Source organism: Rhineura floridana, chromosome 12 (assembly GCF_030035675.1).
Source record: "Rhineura floridana isolate rRhiFlo1 chromosome 12, rRhiFlo1.hap2, whole genome shotgun sequence".
In the NCBI taxonomy this organism is placed as follows: Eukaryota; Metazoa; Chordata; class Lepidosauria; order Squamata; family Rhineuridae; genus Rhineura; species Rhineura floridana.
This window is the reverse complement of record NC_084491.1, coordinates 12,424,924-12,452,380: the sequence shown is the minus strand read 5'-3', so window position 1 is coordinate 12,452,380 and position 27,457 is coordinate 12,424,924. Positions and strand designations below refer to the sequence as shown.

General features: G+C 41.7%; 2 protein-coding genes across 14 annotated transcripts in view; one reads left to right on the top strand and one right to left on the bottom strand.

Annotated features, from left to right (window-relative positions):
* Window positions 1-8,691, bottom strand: part of PIWIL2 (piwi like RNA-mediated gene silencing 2) — a 65,460-nt gene extending 56,769 nt beyond the window's left edge. For 2 of the 13 annotated variants that reach the window (XM_061593303.1, XM_061593314.1), the window contains exons 1-3: window positions 8,616-8,663; window positions 1,639-1,840; window positions 206-229 (exon numbers count right to left, since the gene is read on the bottom strand). In XM_061593303.1, the coding sequence (XP_061449287.1) occupies window positions 206-229; window positions 1,639-1,840; window positions 8,616-8,635 (246 nt within the window). In that variant the 5' untranslated portion in view covers window positions 8,636-8,663. Of the gene's footprint in view, window positions 1-205; window positions 230-1,638; window positions 1,841-3,387; window positions 3,595-8,200; window positions 8,566-8,586 lie in introns of those variants that run through there. The other 11 variants (XM_061593307.1, XM_061593306.1, XM_061593304.1 and 8 more) reach the window with 11 other exon arrangements.
* Window positions 8,692-8,756: 65 nt separating this feature from the next.
* The window catches only part of LOC133368664 (outer mitochondrial transmembrane helix translocase-like), a 49,045-nt gene continuing 30,344 nt past the window's right edge, over window positions 8,757-27,457 (top strand). Inside the window, exon 1 of the mRNA XM_061593153.1 lies at window positions 8,757-8,820. The gene's annotated coding sequence lies outside the window, so the exon portion shown is untranslated. The remainder of the gene's footprint in view (window positions 8,821-27,457) is intronic.

Genomic DNA, 27,457 nt, shown 5'->3' with positions numbered 1-27,457 from the left:
CCATGGGACTATGCAGCTTGCCCATGGCTGCACAGGTGGCAGGGCACATAACCCCTGAGCCACTCATTGTGGGGGTGATCTTTAGCAGGCCCTTTACACCCAGAAGACACGAGTGGGGATTTGAACTCACAGACTCTGGACTCCCAGCCCAGCTCTCTTCCCCACTGTGCTCCACTGGAGATCATTATAAAGGCTGCATATTTACCTGCTGCATACGTCCTGGTGGTTGCTGAGTTTTGAGAGAGAGAGACAGAGAGAGAGAGGAAAAAAGAAGACTCATTAGTTCCCATAAAAGATACAATAGTTGTCAATAAATCCACCTTAATTTAAACATAAAAATTAATGTATGCCATCCAAACGTTTAGATAGGCATCCACACTAAATAGTTGTTTTTAAGAAATGTGTACAAATGTAGCAAGGACAATATGGTCCTCAGACCATTGCGTAATAGATGGTGGGCATTTATCCTTCCAGGGTTGAAGCATGTCTTTCGGGTTGTGGAGTCCCATATACCTCAAACACCAATTTTTGCTGGATCAATCTTAATTTTAAGTCTATAGAAATGTTCTGTATAGATTCTGAAGCAATTTTCCATTGTTTAGATTGTATTGCATATTATAGATCCCTATTCCATTCCTAAGCTCCTGAACTTCTACTTTACAAAACTCCACTAAGCATTTGTAAACAACTGTTAGGTGTTTAGCTTTCTGTGAAGATCCAATTATCCCCTTGAGCAATTTAAGAAATGCAGACGGACCACAGACAGGCACCAATGGGTGCTATAATTAAAGATAAATTGCCATTCAGCACTCACCAGTAAGCAGCATATGAAAATTCCTGTTCTACTTTGTTATGGGTCCCAAGAGCCTTCAACGCTCCAGTATAGTTCTTATGTTCAGACGCACCTGCTGAACCCCTCCCTCTTTCAAAATTAGTGTGCTTCTCATCCCCTGGCAGGTTTGCTTATTTACACTCATGCTCCTTAGCCCATCATCTTTACAAATGCTGCCCCCACCTTTACAAATCTCCTTCCTCTCTTCTGTTTCCTCCTTCCTTGGTCATGCCTGCCATCCCCTTTTATTCATTTGTAATCTCTCCTCTCTTTATTCACAAGTGATGCTCTTTTCCTACTTTAGGTAGTATTTTATTCTAATCTCTTGTTACTTTCCCTTGTTTTCTCTCGTTTCCTACCTGGTTTTCTGCTTGTTCCTCCTCCTCTTGTTTTATGCACACTCACACATTCCTGTTCCATTCCTGTCCTCCCTTCTCATTCTCGCTGTCTCCCCACTCGATCCCTTCCAGTACAACTGGCTCACCTTCTGGCTGGACTGCCAATACCTTAGCACACTGGAGAGGAAGGCTCCTTGACCTCTCCTCACAGAGCAATATAGGAAACAGAAAAAAATTTCCACCTGATCCTGTCAACTAAGTTAGTGTATAGATCCTACGAACAACCCATTTCTTCCACAAAAAATCCTACCTTGCTATCTTCAAATCCATATTACCCCATAAAGTTAATTTAGCATGACCACATGGATCCAATCATGGCTGAAGAGATAATATGCATCATGTCTTATTGGTCATTAAAACATCTCTGAATATCTCTGCTGGAGATTATTATAAAGGTTGCATGTTTACCTGCTGCATATGTCCTGGTGGTTGCTTTATCATCTCGCATACTCTTTGCATCCTGCCAGCTGAAGGGATGGATCTTCCTCTACTGTATACAAAATCTTCAACCATAGGCAGCTGTGACTGAGACTCAGGCACATGGCCATCATGAGAAAAATGGGAAGAAGCACCACCCCAAAATGGGGGTCTTGTGGGGTGCATGATACTGCTTGAGAAAGAGATGCGCATTTCAGACACATATACTAAGAAGTTCTCTAGTGGCCCAAGTACAGAATGCTTCTGTTCTTCATTCTGCTGACCCCCCCAAAATCATTAGCTAGAGTTCTTCTATTGCTCTCCCCAAACACTGAACTGTACAACAGACTTTTGTAAAAATTAGTATCTCACCCTCAAAGGCAATTCTCACTCCCCCTCATCCAAACACCTCCCTCCCTCAGAGGGTAACAGAAAAAATCAAAAGCCCACCCAGTCTACTGCCTTAACACCAACAATAGTAGATGTTTAACAGCATAGATATCCCAGATTTAACACTGGTTAAATAATCATTCCTTTTCTCCATGGATCTGGGCAATGAAGTTCTGTGATGGTGGATAAGGTTCTCTACACACTCAGACTAATTCCAAATATTTTTTGGGAAGCCATGACACTGAAACTGGTATAAAACCAGTCTCCAATTAGAGGAAAGACATATGTACTTTCCCACACAATCAAGGAAACCCAGCACTATTAATTAGTGTCTGTTTATGCCTCTCTTCAAGGTTCAGGTCTCTTAGCGTAGCTATGGCCAGGTTTATAGTTTCACATGTTACGATGATCATTAGTAGCAGGAGACCTGCTAGGGAGGTGGTTGGACCCTTGGATGACAAGGGAGTCAAAGGTACGCTAAAGAAAGATATGGAGACTGCAGAGAAGCTAAATGAATTATTTGCATCTGTCTTCACAGCAGGAGATCCCTTTACCTGCACTAACTTTTGCAGGAAGGGAGTCTGAGGAACTCAGGGAAATAGCAGTTGACACAAGATGAAGTTCTAGACCTTAGTGACACATAAAAACTGACAAATCACCAGGTCCAGATGGCATCACCCGACAGTTCTCAAAGAACTCGAATGTGAAATTGCTAATTTTCTAACAAAAATATGCAACTTTCCCCTAAGATCAGCCCCCATGCCTGAGGACTGGAAAATAGCCAATGATACACCAATTTTTAAAAAGCTAGTTGGGGGACCTGGAAATTACAGGCGCATTTGTTTAACGTCTGTTCTGGGAGTCTTTGGTTGATGTTGCAGTCCTCAGTTCTCCTATCAGTGGCGAGATCTCATCTGCCTCATATACTTTCACATTTTCCTTTGGAAACAGCCCCTTGGTCCTTGCACAGTCCCTTTTAAGTCTCTTGGTAGTCCCAACATCTGGGTATGTTTAACTGGTACATTCCTCCCTGTTACATATTCTCCAAACTTCTGATCAGCGCCATTTTCTTGTCATTGTTTTTAGAACACCAAATATTGCTTCACATTCATATCACAGTTTCACCAGCTGTAGCACTGAGTAAAGAGATTTGTGTTCCTATTATCAACCGAAGTGTCATTTATAGGACTTCAGCAAGGCCATTTTCTGAATTATTAGAACACCTTGTGTAAGTCTAGTTCTTCAGTTACCTTAACCAAAAGCAACCTTTGATGTTTCTCTGTAAGTTTCTCAGCACGCAAGACTGAGACATATTAAACAATAATTTGACTTTCTATTACAGGTACTCACTTATCAGGTTCTTTTTTTAAAAAAGGTGTCCAAATCTCAGGCCTGCAACACAAATTTGAGGTCTTCTTGGAAGATTTAACTATATTTAACTACTCCAGTCCTGAAGTATTCCTTAACAATTCCTTTGAAGACCGTATTGACACCGTCCAGTGCAGACTGCCTCTTCCAAACTATGTGCTCAACTAGTGGCAATGGTTATCCACGTACCTGTGCAGTTCAAGACAATAACATAGTTTGCTTTATCACCCATGCTGATCTTGCAATTTCTCAACTGCCTATACCCCATGCATGTGGTGTCATGTACCTTACAGCAGGTGAAAATGATGGATTGGTACATTAAGAGACACACACTAGGCAAAGTGCCCTAAGTAGAAAGAAAGCTATCATCAGCTCACTCCCAACCTGGAGGTCTGTGGGGTTTAGAGAACAAGGTGCAGAACTTACAATTACAGGTTTGGGGTTCAAAACCAAGAGCAAAAGCAAAAGGAATCAGAATGCCAACTAGTGCTGCCAACTTAAGACTGCCAAACTAAGTTCTGGACAGACACTGATAAGACATTTGGGTCACAGGAAGACGGAGAAAACATAGTGCTCATTTTACAGCACGGAGATCAGTAATGAATATTCACATTCCCGCAATAAATTTAAAAATACGTTGTTTTGGAGAAAAGGAAAAGGCTCAGTGTCTCAGTCGGAGCATTCCTTCATTAACCTCCTGTTCTCCCCAATTTGGCCACTGTATCCAAGTGTTAGGCTCCGAGAGATGAAGAAATCAGACAAGGAGTCATGGAGCAGATACAGTGCCTTGCAAAAGTAATCAGACCCCTGACCAATGCTCTCATATTACTGAATTACAAATGGTACATTGTAATTTCATTCTGTATGGTATTTTATTTTGAAACACTGAAACTCAAAATCAATTACTGTAAGGTGACATTGGTTTTATGTTGGGAAATGTTTGTAAGAAACAAAAAACTGAAACATGTTGCTTGCATAAGTATTCAACCCCCACACATTAATATTTGGTAGAGTCACCTTTCGCTGCAATAACAGCTTTAATGGGGTAGATATGTACCAGCTTTGCACAGTGTTAGAGGATTTTTGGCTCATTCTTCTTGGCAGATTCGCTCCAGGTAGTTCAAGTTGATTGGACGTTGCTTGTGGACCGCAATCTTCAAAGAGCTCCACAGATTCTCAATCAGACTGAGATCAGGACTGACTGGGCCACTGTACGACATTCACCTTTTTGTTCTTGAGCCACTCCAGTGTTGCTTTGGCCTTGGGCTTGGGATCATTGTCCTGCTGAAAAGTGAATTTCCTCCCAAGCTTCAGTTTTTTAGTGGACTGAAGCAGGTTCTCTTGCGGTATTTCTCTGTATTTTGCCCCATCCATCCCCAGTCCCTGCTGATGAAAAGCATCCCCACAGGATGATGATGCCACCACCATACTTCACTGTAGGGATGATGAGGAATGGGCAGTGTTAGGTTTGCGCCACACATAGCGCTTTGAGTTTTGGCCCAAAAGCTCTATCTTGGTCTCATCTGACCACAAAACCTTTTCCCACATTGCAGCTGGGGCACTCTCATGCTTTCTGGCGAACTCCAGACGAGCTTTCAGATGATACTTTTTGAGTAACGGCTTCTTACTTGCCACCCTCCCATACAGGCCAATGTTGTGCAGAGCTCTTTATGGTTGACTGGTGTACCGTTACTTCACTCCCAGCAACTAAACTCTGTAGCTCCTTTAGTGATTGTCGGCTTCAATGTGGCTTCTCTCAAAAGTATCCTTGTTTGAGCACTGAGTTTTGAGGAACGGCCTTTTCTTGGCAGTGCCTAGGTTGTGTGATGCAGCTTCCACTTCCTGACTATTGATCCAACTGTGCTCACTGGGATATCCAAACACTTGGATATTATTTTGTACCCTTTTCCTATTCTAGGCATTTCTGTATTACATTATCTCTCACTTCTGTAGAATGCTCTTTGGTCTTCATTTTCTTTCAGATCCACAGCCTGACCAATGATTCTTCAACAGTGGGGGTTTTATCCTGACAATGTGACAGCAACTTTAATGGTTCACAAGTGGAGGCCAATGATAAACTAACTGTGTCCTCGATAGGGCAATTTCTTCCATCTGTGTACACGGGGAGCTTCCACAGCACAGGGGTTGAATACTTACACAAGCAATGTTTCAGTTTTTTCTGTTTCTTACAAACATTTCCCAACATAAAACCAATGTCACCTTACAGTAATTGATTCTGAGTTTCAGTGTTTCAAAATAAAATACTATACAGGACAAAATTACAACGTACCATTTGTAATTCAGTAATATGAGAGCATCGGTCAGTGGTCTGATTACTTTTGCAAGGCACGGTACACTGTCAGGAGCAAGGCAGACTAGAAATCTAAATAAAATACTATGGGCTGGTTCTCACATATGTTGCCTTAAGGACTGCAACATCAAGCAAAGACTTGATGCCTACTACCACGTCCAACATGATACCAACGCAAGAACCTTGCTGGATGAACCAAAGGCCCATCCAGTTTGGCAATCTGTTCTCACAGCTCTTTCTTTTTATAGGTATCAACCAGATTCCTGTAAGAAGCCTGAAAGCAGGACACAAGCACAACAGCACTCTCCCTACCTGCAATTCCCTACAGATAGTATTCAGAGGCATATCAGACACAATTCACAATTTATCTGCCAGTCATCAAACATCCAGTAATCAAGGCCAGATTCCCACTGTACATACCATGCATCGCATAACAAATATTCTCTAGTCACGACTGGTTGGTTACTAGTTCCCAGTTCCATATTTGAAAGTTTTAAATGCTAAAAAACTCTCCCAGATACCTGGGTGTTTGATTTATGGAGGTCCAAAGCATCTTTTGGGGTGGGCAACAACCGTTCATTATTTTTTATTGTCTTATAATATCATTACACATGTATGCGCATTTTACAAGCATGTTGCAAGCATGATAATTTTATTGAAGAAAATCACTGTTGATCAGGAGAGTCCCCCGATCATGGAGATATATGATATGGGGCACCACAAAGGTTATTTTGGGGTTTAGGGGCATATAAACTTTATTTTGGAGTTCAGGGACATATGACCTTTCCTTCTTTTTTAATGCTTTGAATCTTTGAGCAAACAAGGAACTGGGAACGATCTTCAGCATAATTTCCTGGTCAACAAAAAACAAGACAAAGTTATAACATACAACAACTCAATAAAAATCATAAATCAACCTAGTGACAAACTCCATAATATTGACCCAGCAAAAATCCAGGATAGCAGACAAGATTTTCTGTGCACAATAGCCCATTTGTACAAGCACAGACAGCATCACTCAGTTCCACACATTCTTCCATGCATAAACCTAGAGTAACTAATGCAACAAGGTGGGTTGGTGCCAACATATCAGAGCAGTTTAGAAATTGAAAGAAAGCAGCAAGAAACCCAAGTAAGTCCACAAGCCTATACACAGAGGAGCAAGTGAGGCCTACTCTCCCAGGGGTGTACAGTAGGGCCCCACTCATACGGCAGGTTATGTTGCAGACCCTCGCTGTAAAGTGGAACCAATTGAATAGAATGGCACGCGATGCCCCAAAACCACCGTAAAAGCGGAACAAGTGCTGTATGAGTGGGGCTTTAGTCTAATTGCGTCTAATTGAGACAGCTGTCTTAGCGAATCGCTTAAAGCAGGGCCCTACTGTAGTTGTATGGGGTCTTGGTCCCCTTACTTTTTGGGGCAGTAGGGTCCCTATGTCTCCAGCATCCTATGAGCCAACCAGCATTCAAGGTGAGCATGTTGGCCACTAAGAAGAAAATTCTAACATACTTCCTTGTCCTTTCCTGCTGATTGAAGCAAATCAGAGTGAAAGGAGATGAGTCAGTCACTGAGAAGACTCTTCTTAGTAGCTAACACACACCCCTTTCATGCTTATTGGCTCCTAAGGATGTCGGTTATTGTGGGAGAAGGCATTAACATTGATCTCATTCTCAACCCCAAAGCAAAAAAACGTGGAGGGGCGTGGCTGTGACTACCATGAAGGGACCCTGCACTTCTGAATTTCCACTGCACTACCCCTCCCCCCATAAAAGATCAGATTACACAGTTGCATGCTTACTCAGGAAGAAATCCCACTAGAATCAGTGGACTTACTCCCGAGAAGATGTGTAACTGGACTGAAATATTTATTTAACGAAACATATATATAGTTTGATTGTAAAAAAAATCTTAAACAGTTTACCAAAAAATTAAAAGACTATCCCTAAAATACTGCAGTTAAAAACAAGTAATTAAAAACTTTAATAAAACAACAACAGACTAAAATGATTAAAACACATCAAACACATCTGTGTGTTTGGATAGGCTTCCCTAAACAAAAAAAGCTTTAAACAGGCACAGAAAGGACTACCGCTAAGGCGCCTGCCTGGTGTCAATAGGCAGGGAGTTCCAAAGAGTAGATGATGCCACACTAAAAGAATGATTTCTTATAAGTGCGGTATAGTTATTACGCGGCACCTGTAACAGGGCCAGTTCCACAGATAAAAAGTACTCAAGTGGGCACTCAATGTGGGCACACAATTTTAAAAGGGAATTAAAGAATGCTGGATTCTTCCTCCTTCCTCTCCTCGTTTTCCACCATTAGCGAGGCCCTGCTCCTGTCAGAAAATTAAAGACTTCCCCTTTCACCATTCTTTACACAAATACTTAAACCTAATTAATCACTGAATCGCTTAATTTACTTTAATTCCGCAATTTACGCGCGAAACGACGCAGCCCAAATTCCCCTCAGGGCGTCTACGGACCTGCACAGAAAAACCAACCAGCTAGTTAAACACCGACCTTCCTCTCTCCCCTCGCGCTACCCAAGACTCCTAAGCAGGCGTCGCCAAGCTTAGCGTCGCCAGCCACACTTTCACGCCTCCACTTCATTGCTGGAGCAAGCCCTCCACGCAACATTGGTCCATTTCCCAATCACTTAAGGTGACACTGGCCTCCTATTGGTATAGAACAGGGTTTCTTCCCCCTTCTCCTCAAGTTTAGCAGTCGTCCAGGTTCTGTAGAGTAAGGAGGGGAAGAGAAGTCTCGTCACGTCAGGATACTGCACAGCGCGAGTTTGAACTTATTTACTTAGAGGCAAGCCTTATTTAGCTCATTAGCTCACTGTAGTAAAAGTTTATTTGGAGCATACCGCTGCTTTTAGTGTAACTTTCCACCCACCCATTCATGGTACAGTCCATAACTCGAGGTTCGCGAGGGGATGAAGGAATTCGGTATCGTGTTCCTGGGGCGTGGCCTAACTTAAGGGCTACTCTACTTTTTAATAAGGCCCAAAGCGGCCGTTGGGATTTGAAAGTGAAGTCCCGCCCCTTGATGGAAGGGTGGGACCGAAGTCGAGGTGGGGAAAGCGATCGATTTGGTCTTGGTAAGGGAATACGTTTACTAAGAGCCATTAGTTAATCATACAGAAGCCTGACTGCTTTACAAAGCCATTTTCTCACATAAATCTGCCTCAATCACTTTTAGTTATGCAGAATCAGGTGGTTATTTTTAAAAAATATTTATATTTCAGTCTTCGCTACTTTGTGTTTCCACAGCAGTGTGCATATTATACAGCCAGCAGAGTGGCTGTTATACTATAGCCAGCGGGGATTTTTCACATTCCACAAGGTTAAATGGAAAATACCCCCCCATGCCATTCTGAGGCTTCCCATAAGCTCATTTCAAAACAAAACCTTACAAAACTTATAGTTCTGAACTCAGAAACGCTTGCTTGTCAATTTTCATGGTGATGCACAAAACAGTCAGAGAGAATTGAGAGTTCAAAGTCTAAAAAGAAAGAAAAAAACTCAGAGCCCTTTTGGACTTTTTTCTGCGAGTTCTCATAATCTGTTGAAATTCATTAAAAACCAGCCATGTTCACAGAGTACCTGTAATCCTAATACTGACCTTGCCCCATACTCTGACCTTCATCTACTGTAGTTTAAAAGTTAAAAAAATGCCTGGTTGATTTTTAAGTAATTTAGGAAATTTTGGCTGGAAGCCTATTATAACGCGGAACATGCTCAGTAAGGACCAACTCAGTGTTCTAAAAGCCTCACAGCTGCTGGGCCTGGCTAATAAGAGGGCCACATCCACACCAGACTTGATTTCACTTGAGACAGTCATGGCTTCCCTCAAAGAATCCTGGGAAGTGTAGTTTGTGAAGGGTGCTGAGAGGAGACTCCTATTCCCCTGAGAGAATGGTTAACAGTCAGCCACTCTGACTGAAGGTCTGTGAGAGAAACAGGGTGTCTCCTAGCAACTCTCAGCACCCTTCACTAACTACACTTCCCAGGATTCTTTGAGGGAACCCATGATTGGCTTTGAGCCATGGCTTTGAGAGAAGCCATGATAAATTGTTTTAAATTGTTTTTAAAAAATGTTTTTAAATTTGTGTATTTGTTTTTAATGTTTTTAGTTATTGTAAACTGCCCAGAGAGCTTCCGCTATGCGGCGGTATATAAATACACTAAATAAATAGATAAATAAATAATGATTGTCCAAAGTGTAATAGAGGCCTGGTGTGGATGTGGCCAGGGACAGCTTTGTTTTAAATTTGGGTGGGAGGTAGGGTTGCCAGGTTCAGGGCCTGAGACTGATCCTGTATCTTTAGGAGAAGAGAAAGTCAGCCAAGTGCAGGTGTTCTTGCAACACTGCAATGGGAAAAACCACAAGGTAGAATTGTCTCTTCCCCCTGCCCAACTGTGAAAGATACAGAAGACGTCTTGGTTGGCAGGCCCAGCCTGGTCAGTTTTACCTATCCTAATCATGATTGCATAGGAGTATATCTGATTCAACTCAATAGTCATACAAATGATCAGACCTGCCTTTTCCCTCCTTCCCCTTTCCTCTCCCTTTCTCCTCCCCTTCTCCTCCGCTCTTCCTTCTTCCCTGCCCACTCCAGCCCTCCATCCCTCCCCCCAGTCAGTTTTACCTATCCTAAGCATGATTGCATGGGAGTAAATCCCACTGAACTCAATAAACATGCAAACGACCACATCTGTCCTTCTCCCCTCCCCCTCCTGCCTGCTCCCATCCCAGTCCTCCCCTCTGCCTTTCCACCCCTCCCTCCTCCCCCTCCTCCCTTCCCCATCCCCTGTGGTCAGTTTCACCTATCCTAAGCATGATTGCCTGGTGTGTGTGTGTAAATCCCACAGAGAGAACAGACCGATTAGCTGGCATCATTCTGGCCCCTGCCTGGTTTGATTTCGGCTAGTAAGGTGTCTGTTTTTGACTATCAGTGTGATTGTCTGACTGCTTGTTTGTTTTTGTGTGATAACTCCTTTCAGCTAAGTAAGAGTGAGGGTTTTGGCAATTGCAGAGTATTCCTGTCTAATTACTGGCTGAGTGTGTGCAGCTGGAGTGTTTTTAAATGTAACTTGTCTGCCTTGTAAAACTGCTTAGACCAGGAGTTCCCAGGTTGTGGTTTGTGGACCACTGGTCATTCAGCAAGCTTCATTCAGAGGGTCCACAGCATGTCTGCATTAAATATATAGCGACTAGAAGTAGGCCTGGCCAGTAAAACTAATCAAGGATACCCTGAGTGGGGAAAAGAGGGACATACATATAATAAGAACATAGGAAAGTATATATGGACTAACATAGAATCATAGAATAGTAGAGTTGGAAGGGGCATATAAGGCCATCAAGTCCAACTCCCTGCTCAATGCAGAAATCCAAAACAAAGCATTCCCAACAGATGGCTATCCATCTGCCTCTTGAATGCTTCCAGTGTTGGAGAGCCCACTATCTCTCTAGATAATTGGTTCCATTGTCGTATGGCTCTAACAGTTAGGAAGTTTTTCCTGATGTCCAGTTGAAATCTGGCTTCCTGCAACTTGAGCCCATTATTCTGTGTCCTGCACTCTGGGATGATCGAGAAGAGATCCCGGCCCTTCTCTGTCTGACAACCTTTCATGTACTTGAAGAGTGCTATCATATCTTCCCTCTTCTCCGGGCTAAACATGCCTAGTTCTTCCAGTCTCTCCTCATAGGACTTTGTTTCCAGTCCCCTGATCGTCCTTGTTGCCCTTCTCTGAACCTGTTCCAGTTTGTCTGCATCCTTCTGGAAGTGCAAAGACCAGAACTGGACGCAGTATTCAAGAGGAGGCCTAACCACTGCTGAATAGAGGGGAAGTAATACTTCACGTGATTTGGAAACTATACTTCTGTTAATGCAGCCTAATATAGCGTTTGCCTTTTTTGCAGCTACATCACCCTGTTGGCTTATATTCAGCTTGTGCTCAACAACAATTCAAAGATCCTTCTCACATGTCATATTGCTGAGCCAAGTATCTCCCATCTTATAACTGTGCATTTGGTTTCTTTTTCCTAAGTGTAGAACTTTGCATTTATCTCTGTTGAATTTCATTCTGTTGTTTTCAGCTCAGTACTCCAGCCTATCAAGGTCCCTTTGAATTTCCTTTCTGTCTTCCATGGTATTAGCTGTGCCCCCCAATTTTGTATCATCTGCAAATTTTGTATCATTTGCAAATTTGAAGGTGCTCTGTACCTTCTCATCCAAGTCATTAATAAAAATGTTGAAGAGCCCTGGGCCCAGCACCAAGCCCTGTTGTACTCCCCTCATTATTTCCGCCCAGTTTGGGAAGGAACCATTGATAAGCACTCTTTGAGTACCATTCTGGAGCCAACTGTGGATCCACCTGATAGTTGTGATATATTATGTCCACAGCATTCCCACAGTCTACAAGGGTAGTTACTCAATCAAAAAACGAGATAAGATTAGTTTGGCAGGATTTGTTCTTCATAAATCCATGTTGGCTCCTAGAAAACAATGCAGTGATTATTAGGAGCCAACATGGATTTATGAAGAACAAATCCTGCAAAACTAATCTAATTTTTTAAAATTTATTTTTATTTCCATTTTGTATTAACATATATCAAGTTACAAAATAAAAAATGACCTTTTAACTCTTTTCCCTCCCTTTCTCCTTAGAATTTATAACTTTTCATTTTACATTAGAATGTAACACATACCGAATAAAGAAAAACCTACCAGCCCCTTCCCTCCCTTTCCCCTTGTAACTGTTAACTTTCAAGATTTTATTTTATAGTTTTCTTCTCTGAAGAACTTCCATTCTTAAGATATCCACAACAATCTGAATGGATAAGGCACTGGTCCCAAACTAGTGTCTGATGTAGCCGCCAAAATAAAAGGCCACCAGTCCGCTTCAAAAGAGTCTTTAATTTTCTGTTTTCCTTCTGCCAGTCTTATTTTCTGTGTTAACTTCTCTAAGATAGCAATTTCCCATAGTTTCCTTTGCCAATTTTGCAGTGTTAAACCGTCCGATGTTTTCCAATATTTAGCAATTGCCAATCTGGCTGCCACCAGCATAAATCCTGTAAGTCTTTTGTATTGTAGATTTGCGTTTTGTCCCATAAAAATATTCAATAAAGCTAATTCAGGTCTGAAATAACGTTGTTTTGTCAATGTCTGTATTTCTTCCCACATTCATGCCAAAAGCCCTTGATTTTTATCACATTCCCACCACATGTGTATATATGAGCCTTGTGCTCCGCAACCTTTCCAACACTTTTGGGTGCTATTTTTAGAAATCTGTGTTAAATACAAGGGGGTTAGGTACCATTTTTTATTACTTTTAGAGCTGTTTCCCTGTAGGGAGTTGAAATGGGTCTATATGGGAATTTTGTCCACATATTCCAGTCCTCTTCTTCAATCTGGCATTTCAGATCTGATTCCCATATTTGTTTTAAAATTGAGTTGGAACCCATATCCTTATTTACCCAAAAATCTGTATAATTTTGAAATCACCCCCTTTTCCATTCCCTCCATACTTATTACTATAGTGAAAGCGGGGAAACCTTCCCCAGCTGCTCTCACTGTCACTGGCACAGAAGAAAATTCCATCTTCCCCTCCCAGTCTGCCTTTAATAAGGACAAGGGACCCACAATGTCCCTCCCAAACACCAACTGATTTGGAGAGTATTTTAAACTGGCTTGGGGGTTATCTCTATATGCAAACATGAGAAAAGGTAAGCCCACATCCCAATTACCAGGGTGTTTTAGAGCATGAGCTTTCAGCATCTTTCCCAGAGTTCCATTCAATTTCTCACAAAGCCCGTTGGATTCATGATGAGCAGCAACAGAAATCACATGCTCAATACCAGAGATGTCCCATAGTTTTTTAATCAGCTTGGCTACAAAGCCTGGACCTTGATCCGACAAAATAGTCTTAGGGCACCCCCAACGAGAAAATATTTCCAGCAAAGCCTTTGATGTAGCTGTCGCAGTAATGCTACTTAAAGCTACCGCTTCAGCAAACTGCGTAGAATAATCAATATAAGTCAAAATAATTTTTTTGCCATTAGATGTAACAGAAAGAGGGCCAATAATGTCCAAAGCGATCTTGGCAAATGGTTCTGCCACATTTTGGGGTGATCACATGCATGACCCACTAATTGGTATTCTAAACAGCTTTTACAAAAGTCCTGTACTCCTTTTTCAATCTGAGGCCAATAAAAATATCTTGTTACTCGGGCCAATGTTCTCTTTATTCCTAAGTGACCCCCACAAATGGCATCGTGCGCCATCTGAAGAACTTTCAGTCTGTGAGCCCTCGGCACCACAAGCTGTTTGACAGGCTTCCATTCAACAGAAGCACCTTGGGGCACATGTTCTCTATACAACAGTCCATTTTTCCAATAAAATTGTACTTTCACTGACTTAGATAATTCCGAGGGAGCATTTGCTGCAGCATCCCTACAAACTTGTAGACTGCCATCTTGAAGAAGGGCTTCCTTATAAGCCATGGAACGAGCAGAATCTAACTTCAGCTCTTCCATCCCCTCACTGTTAGGATCAGAATCACTAATATTCCCAACTTGGGTTGGTAGAGGCTGGTCTGAGTCACAGACTTCTTGCGCCACAGCACCATCTAGTGGTAAAGGTTCAATACTGGGCTCTTGTTCCTTTTTAGAAGCTTTACTGTGAGTTATTGCATTCATGCCTACTTTTCCTTCCTTGTCTTTCAAGTTATGTAAGTAACAAGCATAAGCAATATCATTCCCAAGCAAAATATTAAAAAATTGATCAGAATAATCATGAATCAGCACTCTATGTTTCCCTGACCAGTTTTTGTATGAAATCCAGACATCGGCCACATCACAAAGTTTGTTGGTCATTCCATAAACATTTACAGATACTTTAACTCCTTTTACAATTTGTTCAGGTGGTATTAAATGTCGAGATAAACTTGAGACTTCACTTCCCGAATCTCTGTATGCTGATATTTTGATATAATTCACAAAAACTGTCTCACTGAACATTTTATATGACCAAGCCACCTGACCAGGCAAACGGGTAGTTACAGCTTTCTTTTTTTTTTTTTTTTTTCAATAATTTTTATTCAGATTTTCATAAAACATACAAGACAAAATCATAAAACATTCAAAGACAAAAAACAAAATCAAAAATAGTTAAACAAAAAGAAAAAAAGAAAAAAAAAACAAAAATAAAAAATAAAGAGTAAAATATTGACTTCCCATTTGTCAAAGATCAAATCAATTATAAGTCTATAATATATAACAATCCTGTCTCTTAAGTCATATTATAAAATCACTTTCCTCCAGTAGTTATCTTACTTAATCATCAAATCTCATAAACATTACTTTATTCTTTCCACAAAAAGTCAAAGAGAGGTTTCAATTCTTTAAGAAATATATCTATCAAATTTTTTTTTCCAGATAAGCATATCGATTAATCCATCTCATTACTAATTATGATAATCTTATTGTCATAACCATAGTCAAAATAAACATTTCAATTAATCCATCACATCAGAATCTGTTAGGTTCAATAATTTCAGTAGCCATTGTTCTATTATCTCTATTAGTTCCATTTTCCATCTTCCATCTTCAGTAGTCTTGTTAAGTCCAGTAATTTCAATATCCAATCTTCCATTATCAGTATTCCATAATAATCTTGCTGTCAAAGCCATAGTCATATAGTAAGAGTCTGATGGGAATTACCTCTATCCCAAATATTTTCTTGCCATCCATTCTGAATAGGTTGCTGAAATACTGCTGTAAAATCATATCTCTGTTCTTTTTTTCAAAATACACTGGGTCATCTCTTAAAAGTTTTTCCATTGTCACATGGCTGCAGTTAATTCCATAGATTTTCTCTATATTGGGCTCCATCACATCATTCCAGTCCAGAAGATTATCCATGCCATTGATAACTTTATCTCTAAAATCTTCATTCATTTCTTCAGAGATAACATTGAGTTCCAAACAATAGATTTTATTTCTAAAGTCCATAGACTCCAAATCTTGTTCCTGTTCCACGTTGGTTCCAATCTCCGGGATCTCCTCTCTCACAGGGACCCCTATTCCAGTCTCCAGGGTCTCCTCTCTCACAGGGACCCCTGTTCCAATCTCCGGGGTCTCCTCTCTCACAGGGACCCCTTCCAGGGTCACCTCTCTCACAGGGACCCTTATATCTTTAATCTCCTGCTTCATTTTACTCAATTCAATTTTCATTATCTCAATCTCATCCATTATTTTCTGAAACATAGTTATTTCCAGATTTTCAGCCACTTTCTTAATTGCCATTTTAAAAGAAAAATATAGGAAAACCACTTCTTATTTCAGCAACAATTGGGTTAATTCTCCAAACTTGGTGACATCACAGTATAAACAGAGCAGACAGCCTTATCTCTCCAATAGTTAAGTAAACAAAATGCAGTTCCCAGGATCGAAACAATTAATGGCAATCGTCAAGAAACAGATTCGTCAAAATAAAATAGACCAAAAAGAGAGTAGTCTCAAAACAGTATAATATTTTTCAAAATAAAAATCTGGAATAGAAATCCCTCTTCTGTGTATATCTTTAGAATGCAAATCCAGGACAGCTTTTTGCAACAAAAACAGAGATAAGCTATTAATTAGTGCGTAGCAGAGAGAAGTTATGGCTCCCCAGTGAGATGTCAAAAACTGATCAATCTGGCAAATCTCTTTTAAACAGCAACAATTTAAGTCAAGTAAAAGAAAAATATAGAAAGAAGGGTGCTTGCCTGTTAGTGCGTTCTCTCTTAGAAGATAAGATGAACGTTCGCTTTAACAGATAGAGCTTGCTGTTGAAAATCCGTCCCACCTTCGTCGGCTGGACCTCGTCCCATAAATTAATGAGATCTGGTCGTCCCAACAAAAATAGGCTTTGAGGTTAATCTCTTCGTTTCTCCCTACCCGGGAGAAGTTTAATCAGTCAAAAAAAAAAAAGAAAAAACTGACTGATATATCTGAATAAGCTTCTTTTGAGGCAGGAGCCCGTCTCAAAAGCAGGCACAGGCTAAGTCACCCTTCCCGGAAGTCGGGTAGTTACAGCTTTCTTCAGGGAGTCGTTCTTTCTCTCCCACGGGGCTCTTCAGGGGATTGTTCCACCTTTCCTCCCCCCTTCTCCTTTCTCAGTCCTGGTTGAATAACACTCACCGAAGGAGCTTTTAAAATGCTGCTTTTTGGAGTAACAGGGCTGTTCTCAGTACTAGGAGCAGAAAATTCCCAGTCATTCTCTGAACTGGAAGCTGAAGATGACCACCTGGAAATTTCTGGAGATGGAGGACCTCCCGGTTCTTCAAAGTCACAGGCTCTCTGGACCACAGCCATTTTAGCTCCTTTGTTGTTTCCAGAACTTGGCTTTTTAACCAAGCGTGGGCATTGGTCCTTTTTATGGCCCGGCTGATGGTACCCAAAGCATAAATTCTCCAAAACTGCTTTACTCGGCTGGTAAGTCGCTGGACGCGCGGTTGGAGCAACGGCGGCCGAAGCGGGACCTTCTCCTCTCTCCTCCGTCTTTGCTGCTGGCGGCCATGGCTTTTCCCCCCACTCACTTCCTCCTCCTCCTGCAGGTTGACTGCCTTTGAATTTCCCGGCTTTCTGACAAAAGCTGGCTTGGAAAGCTCCTCTTTGTCTTGATACGAGTCTGATTCATCTGCATAATGCCCTGCTTCCTGAATGGTTTTCGGTTTCTTTCCTCTCACAGCAGCCACAAGGTCTTTTGGCAGCATCTTGTAAAATTTCTCTAGAGTATACACTGTCCTTAACTACTCAAAGGTATCAGCTTTGGCAGCAGATATCCATAAGTCCATAGCTTGTGCAGTACAGGCGCTTAACGCTGAGAACGTTTCTTTTTGCTTTTTCTGCAAAGTCTCGAACTTTTGATAACACGCTCTCGTGGATAGGGCAAACTGTGCAGTTGCTAGCTTTACGAAGTTGGCATAATCGTCTACCGACTCTCAAGGAAGTTTGCTCATTAAACTTCTCAGTTCCCCTTTTCCCTGAGTGCATAGGATTTTCATCCAGTACCTTTGATCTAACGACTGGTCCAAACATGCCTGCTCAAAGGTCAAAAAGAATTCCGAAATATCCTCTCCCTCTTGGTAAAACGGAAAATCTGCTGGATCAGCTCCACCCAAGCATGCTGTTCCCGACCATGGTTCTTGGCTCTGTGGGGCTTGATTTGCTTGTTGCTGTTGCACTAGAGTAGTCATCAGCGCCATTTGTTTCGAGAAGAAATTATGCATTTCAGCCCACATATCCATGGGCGGCACACTCAGCTGGCTGGCTTGACTCTCCATACTCCGTCGGCTCTGTACTGGGGACGACGCCAGTTCTCCTTCCTGGGAAACTGCTGGTAACGGCTGCACCTCAGCGCTGCCTCCTGCCGCTTCCAAGTTGCTTTGAGGTAACAGATCCGTCTGTTCCTCCTCGCTACTTTCAGCAGCTGCCTGATCTAACACTTTCTTTACTTTGGATCTCGTAGACATCCTGACTTACACAAAATAACAAACCTTTGTGCCAGAAACCTCCTGCCAAACAATTTCCAATTTTTCCAAAATGCACCTTCAAAAGTATGTTCAGTCCTTTTTCGATCCCACCACTGCCACCATGTAGTGAAAGCGGGGAAACCTTCCCCGGCTGCTCTCACTGTCCTGGGAGTCAATCCCCAGCCTTGGGCAATTGATCCCAGCAAATCCTGGTTTGCCAAGGTTGTGCATGCTCACACCAACCCTGCAAGGTAGTAACTGCCACCACCCTTCAAACTGGTTATCTACTCTGGGGCGAAGGGAACTCCAGAGCCCAGTTAAACACCAGAGCTTCTCAGGGCAAAAGTCCAAATATACTCCTTGCCCCTTCTAAAGTCTCAGGTAAAACGTTCCTTTGTTACATGGTAGTTGTAGTCGAATGGCAAGGACTGAATTTAGGAACGGACCCCTCTCTCTGGAATGAGCACACGTTGGTTAAAGTAATTAAAGTTTATTAAAAAAAGAAAAATAAGAAAAGCATAAAAATATTACAAAGAACAAAGAGGTGCACAAAAATAATTTTTAGCAGCAAATTGAATCCTGTTACCATACACCCCAAACAGGGCAAGGTTTGGTAAGAAAAACAGTAAAATAGATTTTTGGCACAAATCAGAATAATAAAGCTTTCTGGCCTAAGCTGTACTTACAGACCATAGGATCTCTAGCTGGATAGCCTTCTCCCCTCAGGGAATTGCAAGTCAGGATGGAAATGGAGCCACAACAGAACATCACCAAAGAGACAAGGTGGTGCTCCGAAGTGGGACACAAAAACCCAAAGTTCTTCTTATGGAAGAAATCTTCCGCCCAGCCGGAGACAATTAACCACTTAACATTGTCATCAAAGGGATGAAAAAACTATGTTCCCACAGCACCTGGCGCCTCCTCTTGGTTTCCCATAACAAACTCAAGGAGTTTTACGGCCTTGACGGAACCAGGCCCCTTCTGCTGATAAGAAGGTGCGAAGCTAACTGTAAGCTGATACAGCTGTGTTGTAAAATCACCAAGTCACAGTGATGGGGGGGAACCATGTGTTTAACTGCTTGCTAGCAGGTTAACAAAAAAGATGTCAAGGGGAAAAAATCCCCACAAGGCTTTGGTGTTCAGCCATTTTAACTACAGGCCAGAATAAGGCTGGCAAGCTGGCACGACAATTACTAGTTTCTCCCCTTCTGTTAATTGTCTAGTACCCTGAGTTGTAATATGACGTTTCCTAATAAAAGTACTGATTTGATACCAACAAATCCATGTCAAGCCCATCTCCTTGAATTTATTTTTCCATTTATCTTGTGGTAAAGGTAGTCCATTTGCATAGAAGTCCTTCAATGTGAAGATATTATTTTTGATTAGGATTTTATTTCTCTGTCTGACCTGTAGAACTCAGGGTGATTACATACAGGAATTAAAGTAGAAATTCCCAGAAGTAAAATCTCTTTTCTGTATCTCCATACCCCAAATATTGGTGTCATAGTTGTATTTATGTTCTTGGCACTTTTTCTTATTTCCTGTGTAATGAAGGGCAAGCCTTTAGGACTGTGAAGTCTTAACAAATACCTCTCTATGTGTACCCAATGTTTTTCAGATTTGAGATCCATAAAAGAGAATAAATGATGAATCTGAAATGCTTCATAATAGATAAATAAATTTGGGATTCCCCACCCTCCCTCTTTTGTTCCCTTGCTGTTTATTTTGCTGTTCTTGGCTTTTTTGATTTAAAAATGAATTGTTCAATTTTCTGCTGCCAGACTGTCAATTGCTTTTTCTGAATTTGCGCTGGGAGAACATAGAAAAGATATGTAAACTTCGGGACTATCATCGTTTTGACAACTGCTATTTTTTTTTTAATTTAATTTATATACTGCCCTAAGCCAAAAAGGCTCTCTGGGCGGTGTACATAAAAGATAAAACAAGCAAAATATATAAATACAGTAAATATAACAGAATCAAAAGTCAAAACAACAAACAACAACAACCAAGCAACATCAAAATATAACAATAATAAGATACTGTTTAAAATACACGATAAAAACAATTATTAAGATACATTTTAAAATGCCTGGGAGTATAAAAAGGTTTTCACCTGGCGCCGAAAAGATAGCAGCATCGGCGCCAGGCGTACCTCATCGGGGAGACTATTCCACAATTCGGGGGCCATATGGAGAGTGACATATTCATTTTTGTCCATTTTTTAAAATCTTTCTTTACTCGTTGCCATATTTTTGTATAATTAATTTGGAATATTTATTTTGGTTTCTGGGTATATTCGCTCCCAAATAATGAAAGTGGGACTGTACTAATGGAATTCCTAAGGCCTGAGATATTTGGATTTGTGCCTTGGGTGGAATATTATAACCCATGAGATTTGATTTTATAAAATTTATCTTTAGTCCTGCCAATCCCTCAAAATTCTCCAGTTCTTTTTGAAGGTGTGGCAGAGCTTCTTTCGGATTAGATAATATAACATAAGCAACATATCATCAGCACATAGGCTGATTAGGTGTGCTTTAGCCACTCTAATTCCAACTATCTTGTTATTCCCTGTAAGTCTACTAGCCAGAAATTATTTCACAAGGGTAAAAAGTAAAGGAGACAGTGGGCAACCTTGTTTTGTACCTGTTTGTAGCTCTATAGTTGTAGATTCCATCCCATTGTATTTTATATTTGTGGTGGACAAAGTATAGATGGCTTGCATTATTGAGATAAATTTAGGGCCAAATTGGATTTTTTTCAGTGCTTTTAATAAGAACTTCCAATTCACACTATCAAATGCTTTATAAATATCCAGTGCCACTAAGGCCAAAGGAGCCCCCTTGAGTCTGCACACTTTTATTATACTAAATAGGTGACGTACTGGGTCTGCTATGTACCTACCAGATATAAATACATACTGATCTGCATGAATCAATTTGGTAATCACTGCTTTCAGTCTATTTGCAAGGACTGTTGCAAAAATTTTGTAGTCAGTGTTTAATAGAGATGTTGGATGGTATGAATCTGGAAGAGTTGGATTTTTACCTGGTTTCAGTAGCAATACAGTATGCGATAGAGACCATGTTGGGGGCATCCTTGCCCCTGTCATTACTGTGTTATATAATCTAGTCATGTGAGGAATGAGAATGGTACCACAGAGTTTATAAAAATTATTGGTGAATCCATCGGGTCCTGGCGCTTTATTTACTTTTAATGCCTTTATTGCTGCCCCTACCTCTTCTTCTGAGATTGAATCTTCAAGCATTACTCTGTCTACCTGTGTTAATGTTGGAAGTCTGACCCTGTCCAAGTAATCTTGTATATTCTGCTCCTCCACTTTTTTTTTTGCTGTATAGCTCCTCATAGAATTTAGCTAGTTCCTCTCCTAATTGTGTATTATTATTTGTTAGGGCATTAGATTATCTTAGTTTTAAAGATCGGATATGGTTTTTCCTCCTCCTTTCTTTAACTCTCTTAGCTAAATGTTTTGATCCTTTGCCTTCGTGTTCATAATATTTTTGTTTGCAATAAAGCATGTTTGTCATTGTTTTATCTATTTCAGCTAAATTAATTTCTGATTGTTTCTTTTCCATCTCTTGTCTGATATTTTGCGAGCCCATTGCCTTATAACGAGCCACTAAGTCTTGTAGTTCCCTCTCTAATTTCTTTTTTGCTCTTTACGTGTACATTGAATAAACCCCCAATAAACTCTTGTAGCATCAGTACATTAGGGTGTAAATCTCTTACTAGTTTGGCTAATCTGTTTCTTTTAATGACTGTGCCCATCTCTTTAATTAATATTAAGTGTTGAGATTCTCATGTTGTAATACTAATCTTAAATATAATCTCACATATATCTTCTAATTAACTCTCTCTTTTCACTGAATTTTAACTTAACTACTTAACTCCCTCCCATGCCCCCCTCTTTTTCCTTGCCCCTTTTTTAGAGGCCTGGTTCTCCCCCCCCCCCCCCGGTGCACTTGTCTGTGTCACTCAGTAAATTAATTTCTACTTGCAGTCTTTGAAATCATGAAAAAATAATTACACCTCTCAGGGATTTGACCTATTACTTCATAGGATGATAATGTGGGACAAGACCTCATCCCAGCCCTTATTTTCCTCATTATTTTTATATGCCCTTAAACAAAAATTATAGCATAAAAAAGAACACAATAAAATAATAATATTAATGAGTGGGGGAGGAAGTAGATCAAACTCACACAGGCCAACCTAGACCTTTAGCTCCTTTTACATTTTGCCCAAACTCAACTTAGATATAACTCTGCTTGGAACTATTATGAAGATGTGATATTCCTTCTCATCTGTGTCTGGTTTGGAAGATCTCTGAGACTGCGTTGCAGATTCAAATTCTCAAAGAACGGGCACATTCCTTTTCCTCTGTTTTCCAGTCTCCCTCTGTTCTGCCTTTTTCGCCTGATCAAAATCCTCATTGTCATCTTCTAATTCTGCTTCTCCAGCCTGATCCCTTTTTTCTGATCCTCTTACTTGTTCCAACTGTTATATTTTTAATATATTTGCTACCTCTTTTTCTGTAGATGCTGTGTGTAACCCCTTTGTAGGGAACTATACGTTTAAATGGGAACCCCCGATAGTATTTTAGCCCTGCTTTTTGCAATATAAGTGTATAAGGTCTCCAGTTTCTTCTTTTCTCTAATGTCTCTGGGGCAAGATCTTGGAGTACCATAATTGTGGAGTCTTTATATTTAACTTCATCCTTCTCCCTGAGATTTTAAAGTAAAGCCTCTTTCTTGGAGTATTTGGCAAAACAGACTACTATGTCCTTGGGGCTTTCTCTGCACATTGGTCCAAGGGCTCTATGAGCTTTTTCAAAGTCTTCCTCCTCCAGGGGGAAATCTGGCAGCAATGTCGTCAGCCATTTTGTAAGAATTTTTTTAACATTGTCCTGTTCCGCATTTTCATCCACCCCTCTAAAATGAAGGCTGGATCTTCTATTTCTGTTTTCCAGGTCTTCCAGTTTACATTTAATAATTATGTGGTCTTTCTTTAACATTTTAAATTTGGTATCTTGATCCCTAAGCGTCTCCTTCATTTGGGTCATAGTTCTTTCCACCACGTCTATTCTTTTAGTCACACTTCCCAGTTTTTCCTCTAGTACTGACATCCAGCTAGCCATCAAATATTGTTTAAGGGACTGAAAATGCTTTGAAATTTCCTTCTTAATTGTCCCCACAATTGTTTCAGGGGTGCCCACCTCTGCCTCTGTTTGCGCACCAGTAGAGGTTTTACTCACACTCGTTGCCATTCTGGAGTTAGTCGGGAGTCTGTCTTGAGCTGGTCTTGAAATCAGTTTCCTTCCCATCAGTTTAAAATATCCTGTAAGGTCCAGGTTTTTATTTCTCTGCTCTCCCCAGAGCATGCCCCACAAGGGGAATTTGTTTGATAAATGAACAAACCGTTTTTTTTCCTGTGATTAAGGGCATTAATGATATATCAGGCTGGGGAGCTCTCACCCTACACCACCATCTTTCTTGGTGTCCAAACCCCACCCCTTATCTCATTTTTTGATCGGGTAACCTCACTTGTAGACTATGGGAATGCTGTGGACTTAATATATCTCGACTTCAGCAAAGCTTTTGACAAAGTGCCCCATGATATTCTGATTAGCAAGCTAGCTAAATGTGGGCTGGGTGGAACAACTATCAGGTGGATTCACAGTTGGCTCCAGAATTGTACTCAAAGAGTGCTTATCAATGGTTCCTTCTCAAACTGGGTGGAAGTAATGAGTGGGGTACCACAGGCCTTGGTCCTGGGCCCAGTGCTCTTCAACATTTTTATTAACGACTTGGATGAGGAGGTACAAAGCATGCTTATCAAATTTGCCGATGATACAAAATTAGAGGGCATAGCTAATACCATGGAAAACAGAAACAAAATTCGAAGGGACCTTGATATGCTGGAGCATTGGGCTGAAAACAACAATGAAATTCAACAGGGATAGTCCATAAAATCAATTAGCCCATCTAGCTCAGTATTGTCTACTCTGACTGGCAGCAGCTTTCCAGACAGGTTTCAGACAGGTGTTTCTCCAACCCTATGTGGACACACTGGCTAGGGACTGAACTTTGGACCTTCCACATTCATTTATTAATTATTTCAAGGCAGCTGCTGTACCACTGATCTGAAGGCTGTGTACACATTTGTCTCCCTGCCCAAGAATCCTGAGAACTGTAGCTTATTAAGGGTGCTCAGAACTGTAGCTCTGTGAAGGGTAAACTAAATTTCTCATTCTTTTGAGGGAGGATGCTTTAAATACATAATGTGTATGCGGTCAGTCTTTCCCCATTGGAAAACAAAAAACAAGTGTGCACACCCAATAGGGGGCTCATCCCCTACAGTTTGCGTGTTCTGCAAATGGTGCTCCAGTGACCAGTTCACAGGTATTACTCCAGATAGGTGGGGATAGGACTGAAGTCTTAATAGCTTAGTTAATAGCTTAGTTTTGTTATCATACTTTGTTAAAATAACTTGTTGAACTAAAAAGGGGCATTAATTCCTCTGTGTGTAAATTCATACACCTCCACCACACATGCACAAAGTAGTTATAAAAATGATATGGCCAAGACTATCTTCAAAGTTCTTTTAATGACTGGATATTGGATATGGTTTTATTGGATTTTATGATGTTAGCTGCCTCAGGCACCCTCTGGGGGAGGAAGAGTGGAATACAATAAACAGGCATTCCCTCATGTGAATGAGCGAAGGGGGAATGCCTCTTTTCAGAGACTTGCTACAACACACAACTGATTAATGGAGCAAGGTGTACTATTACTGCAGAAACCTATCCACGTTCAGGCCACATCTGCATTCTACATTTAAAGCAATATCAAACCACTTTAAACAATCATGGCATCCCCCAAAGAATCCTGGAACTGTAGCTTGTTAAGAGTGCTGAGGGTTGTTAGGTGACCTCCCATTCCCCTCAAAGAGCTACAATTCCTGGATTTCCCTGGGAAGAGGAATCATGGTTAAACCATTGTGGAAATTGTAATTCTGTGCGGAGAATAGGGGGTCTCCTTCCAACTCTTAGCACATTTAACAAACTAAAGTTCCCAGGATTCTTTGGGAGAAGCCATGATTGTTTAAAGTGGTACCATTCTGCTTTAAATGTAGAGCACAGATGGAGCCTTACTATGTAGTAAGTCTCACTGGATTCTGAGGAAATTTTCTTCATAGTCCTTCACAGGTTTTACTTCTGGGTAAATATACTATTCATCAATTGAGATTGCTGTGAAATCATTTAGTCTATAATGCCCGATATTGAAATTAGTGTAAATGAACCGTGTTCATCCAATTTCAATTGCTGAAAAGTTAAAATGTTCATGCAACTAAAATAAAACACAACAGATTAATTTTAATCTAGCGATGCCCCTCCCCCCGAGACAGGTTAACCCAGGAGTCGTGCTCCGGCCATAGTGGGACATTTTGTAAACTTGCAGGCCGGCTTACCGCTTTCACACGTGACTCTCCCCCTTTTGTGTGCGCGTGTGTATGTGCGCGCGCGCTAGAACACGGAAGTAAAATGCATCCTCTGCCGTTTACGTTTTCCATTCTCATTGATTATGATAACAATCAGCTGATTTCAAGAGAACCCGGTTTAAGTGTCCTCGTCGCCATATGCAGATAGGGTTGCCAGGTCTCCGGTTTTCTGCCGGAGTCTCCGGCAAAAGTGGGCCGTCTCCAGCCTCCGGCCATATTTGGTGTGAAGAGGCTGATCTCCGGCTTTTGGACGTCCCCCTCAGGCATGCATGCGTGATTGACACGCATGGCTGCTGGGTGGGAGGAGCGGCCGCGATGGTCGTTTCTGGCTGCAGTTTGCATCGCGGCCGATAGAGCAGTTTGGAATCTCGTTTGGAAGCAGAAGGCTGCTGGGTGGCAGGAGCTGGAGCAGGTTGGACTGTGGCTGATTGCAGAGAGAGAGAGAGAGAGAGAGAGGCCTGAGAAGAGAGAGAGAGAGAGGCCTGAGAGAGAGAGAGTGAGAGAGAGAGAGAGAGAGGCCTGAGAGAGAGAGAGAGAGAGAGAGGCCTGAGAGAGAGAGAGAGACCTGAGAGAGAGAGAGAGAGGCCTGAGAGAGAGAGAGAGAGAGAGGCCTGAGAGAGAGAGAGAGAGAGGCCTGAGAGAAGAGAGGCCTGAGAGAGAGAGAGAGGCCTGAGAGGCCAGAGAGAGAGGCCAGAGAGAGAGAGAGAGAGAGGCCAGAGAGAGAGAGAGAGGCCTGAGAGAAGAGAGGCCTGAGAGAGAGAGAGAGGCCAGAGAGAGAGGCCAGAGAGAGAGAGAGGCCTGAGAGAAGAGAGGCCTGAGAGGCCAGAGAGAGAGGCCAGAGAGAGAGAGAGAGAGGCCAGAGAGAGAGAGAGGCTGAGAGGCCAGAGAGAGAGAGAGGCCTGAGAGAGAGAGAGAGAGAGAGAGAGAGAGAGAGAGATGGGGCTCAGCAGTCTCTGACCATCACCACACCTTGGGGGAGGAAATTCCATCACACACTCTCACACCCTGGGCCCCCCCTCTTCCTTTTCTGATTGTGGAAAGCTGGTGGTTCCATGTCTGCCACTGCTCCTTGGATTGTTGAAAACCAAATGTTTAAATAAGCAAAATGTATAGCAGGATGAGGTTGCCATGTGATTTTTCCAGCTGGGTTTGTGTGTGTATGGAACTTCAGCAGGTGAACAGGCCCGTCCCCTCATCTCTGTGACAATGAAAGTTCTACGTCTTGAATTTCTGGCTGCCACCCAAAGAAAGCTGGCAGCCCCGGGAACAGGTGGGTGCAGAGTGGGTCTTAAAATAAAGAAAGAATCTTGCAGATGGAAGGCAGAGAAAACCAGGCCAGGTTCCCCAGGCACAATGTCTGTTTCCTAATCCCTGTCCCTGATAAATCACAGTTTCCATTTTAAGCATCACTTGTGTTGGAATTGTGGAAATGCAACTCGATTTGGGTGTTTCCACGTCTGGAGGGAGACAGAGAGGAGACCTCCAGGTTGCTAGGGTGTGCCTTTCCTTTGGTCATATGCTCATCTTCCTTCCTGAAAACTGATACCTCTTAGGAATGCCGACCAGACCGTCCAACTCTCTCCTTCCTGCTTCTTCTCTGTCTCTTGAAGAGAAGAGATGTCTTTGCTTTGTCTCTCTCACCTGCAGCATGAGGGCAAAGGCCTTGTCAGGTCCATGAACCTCCAATGCAGG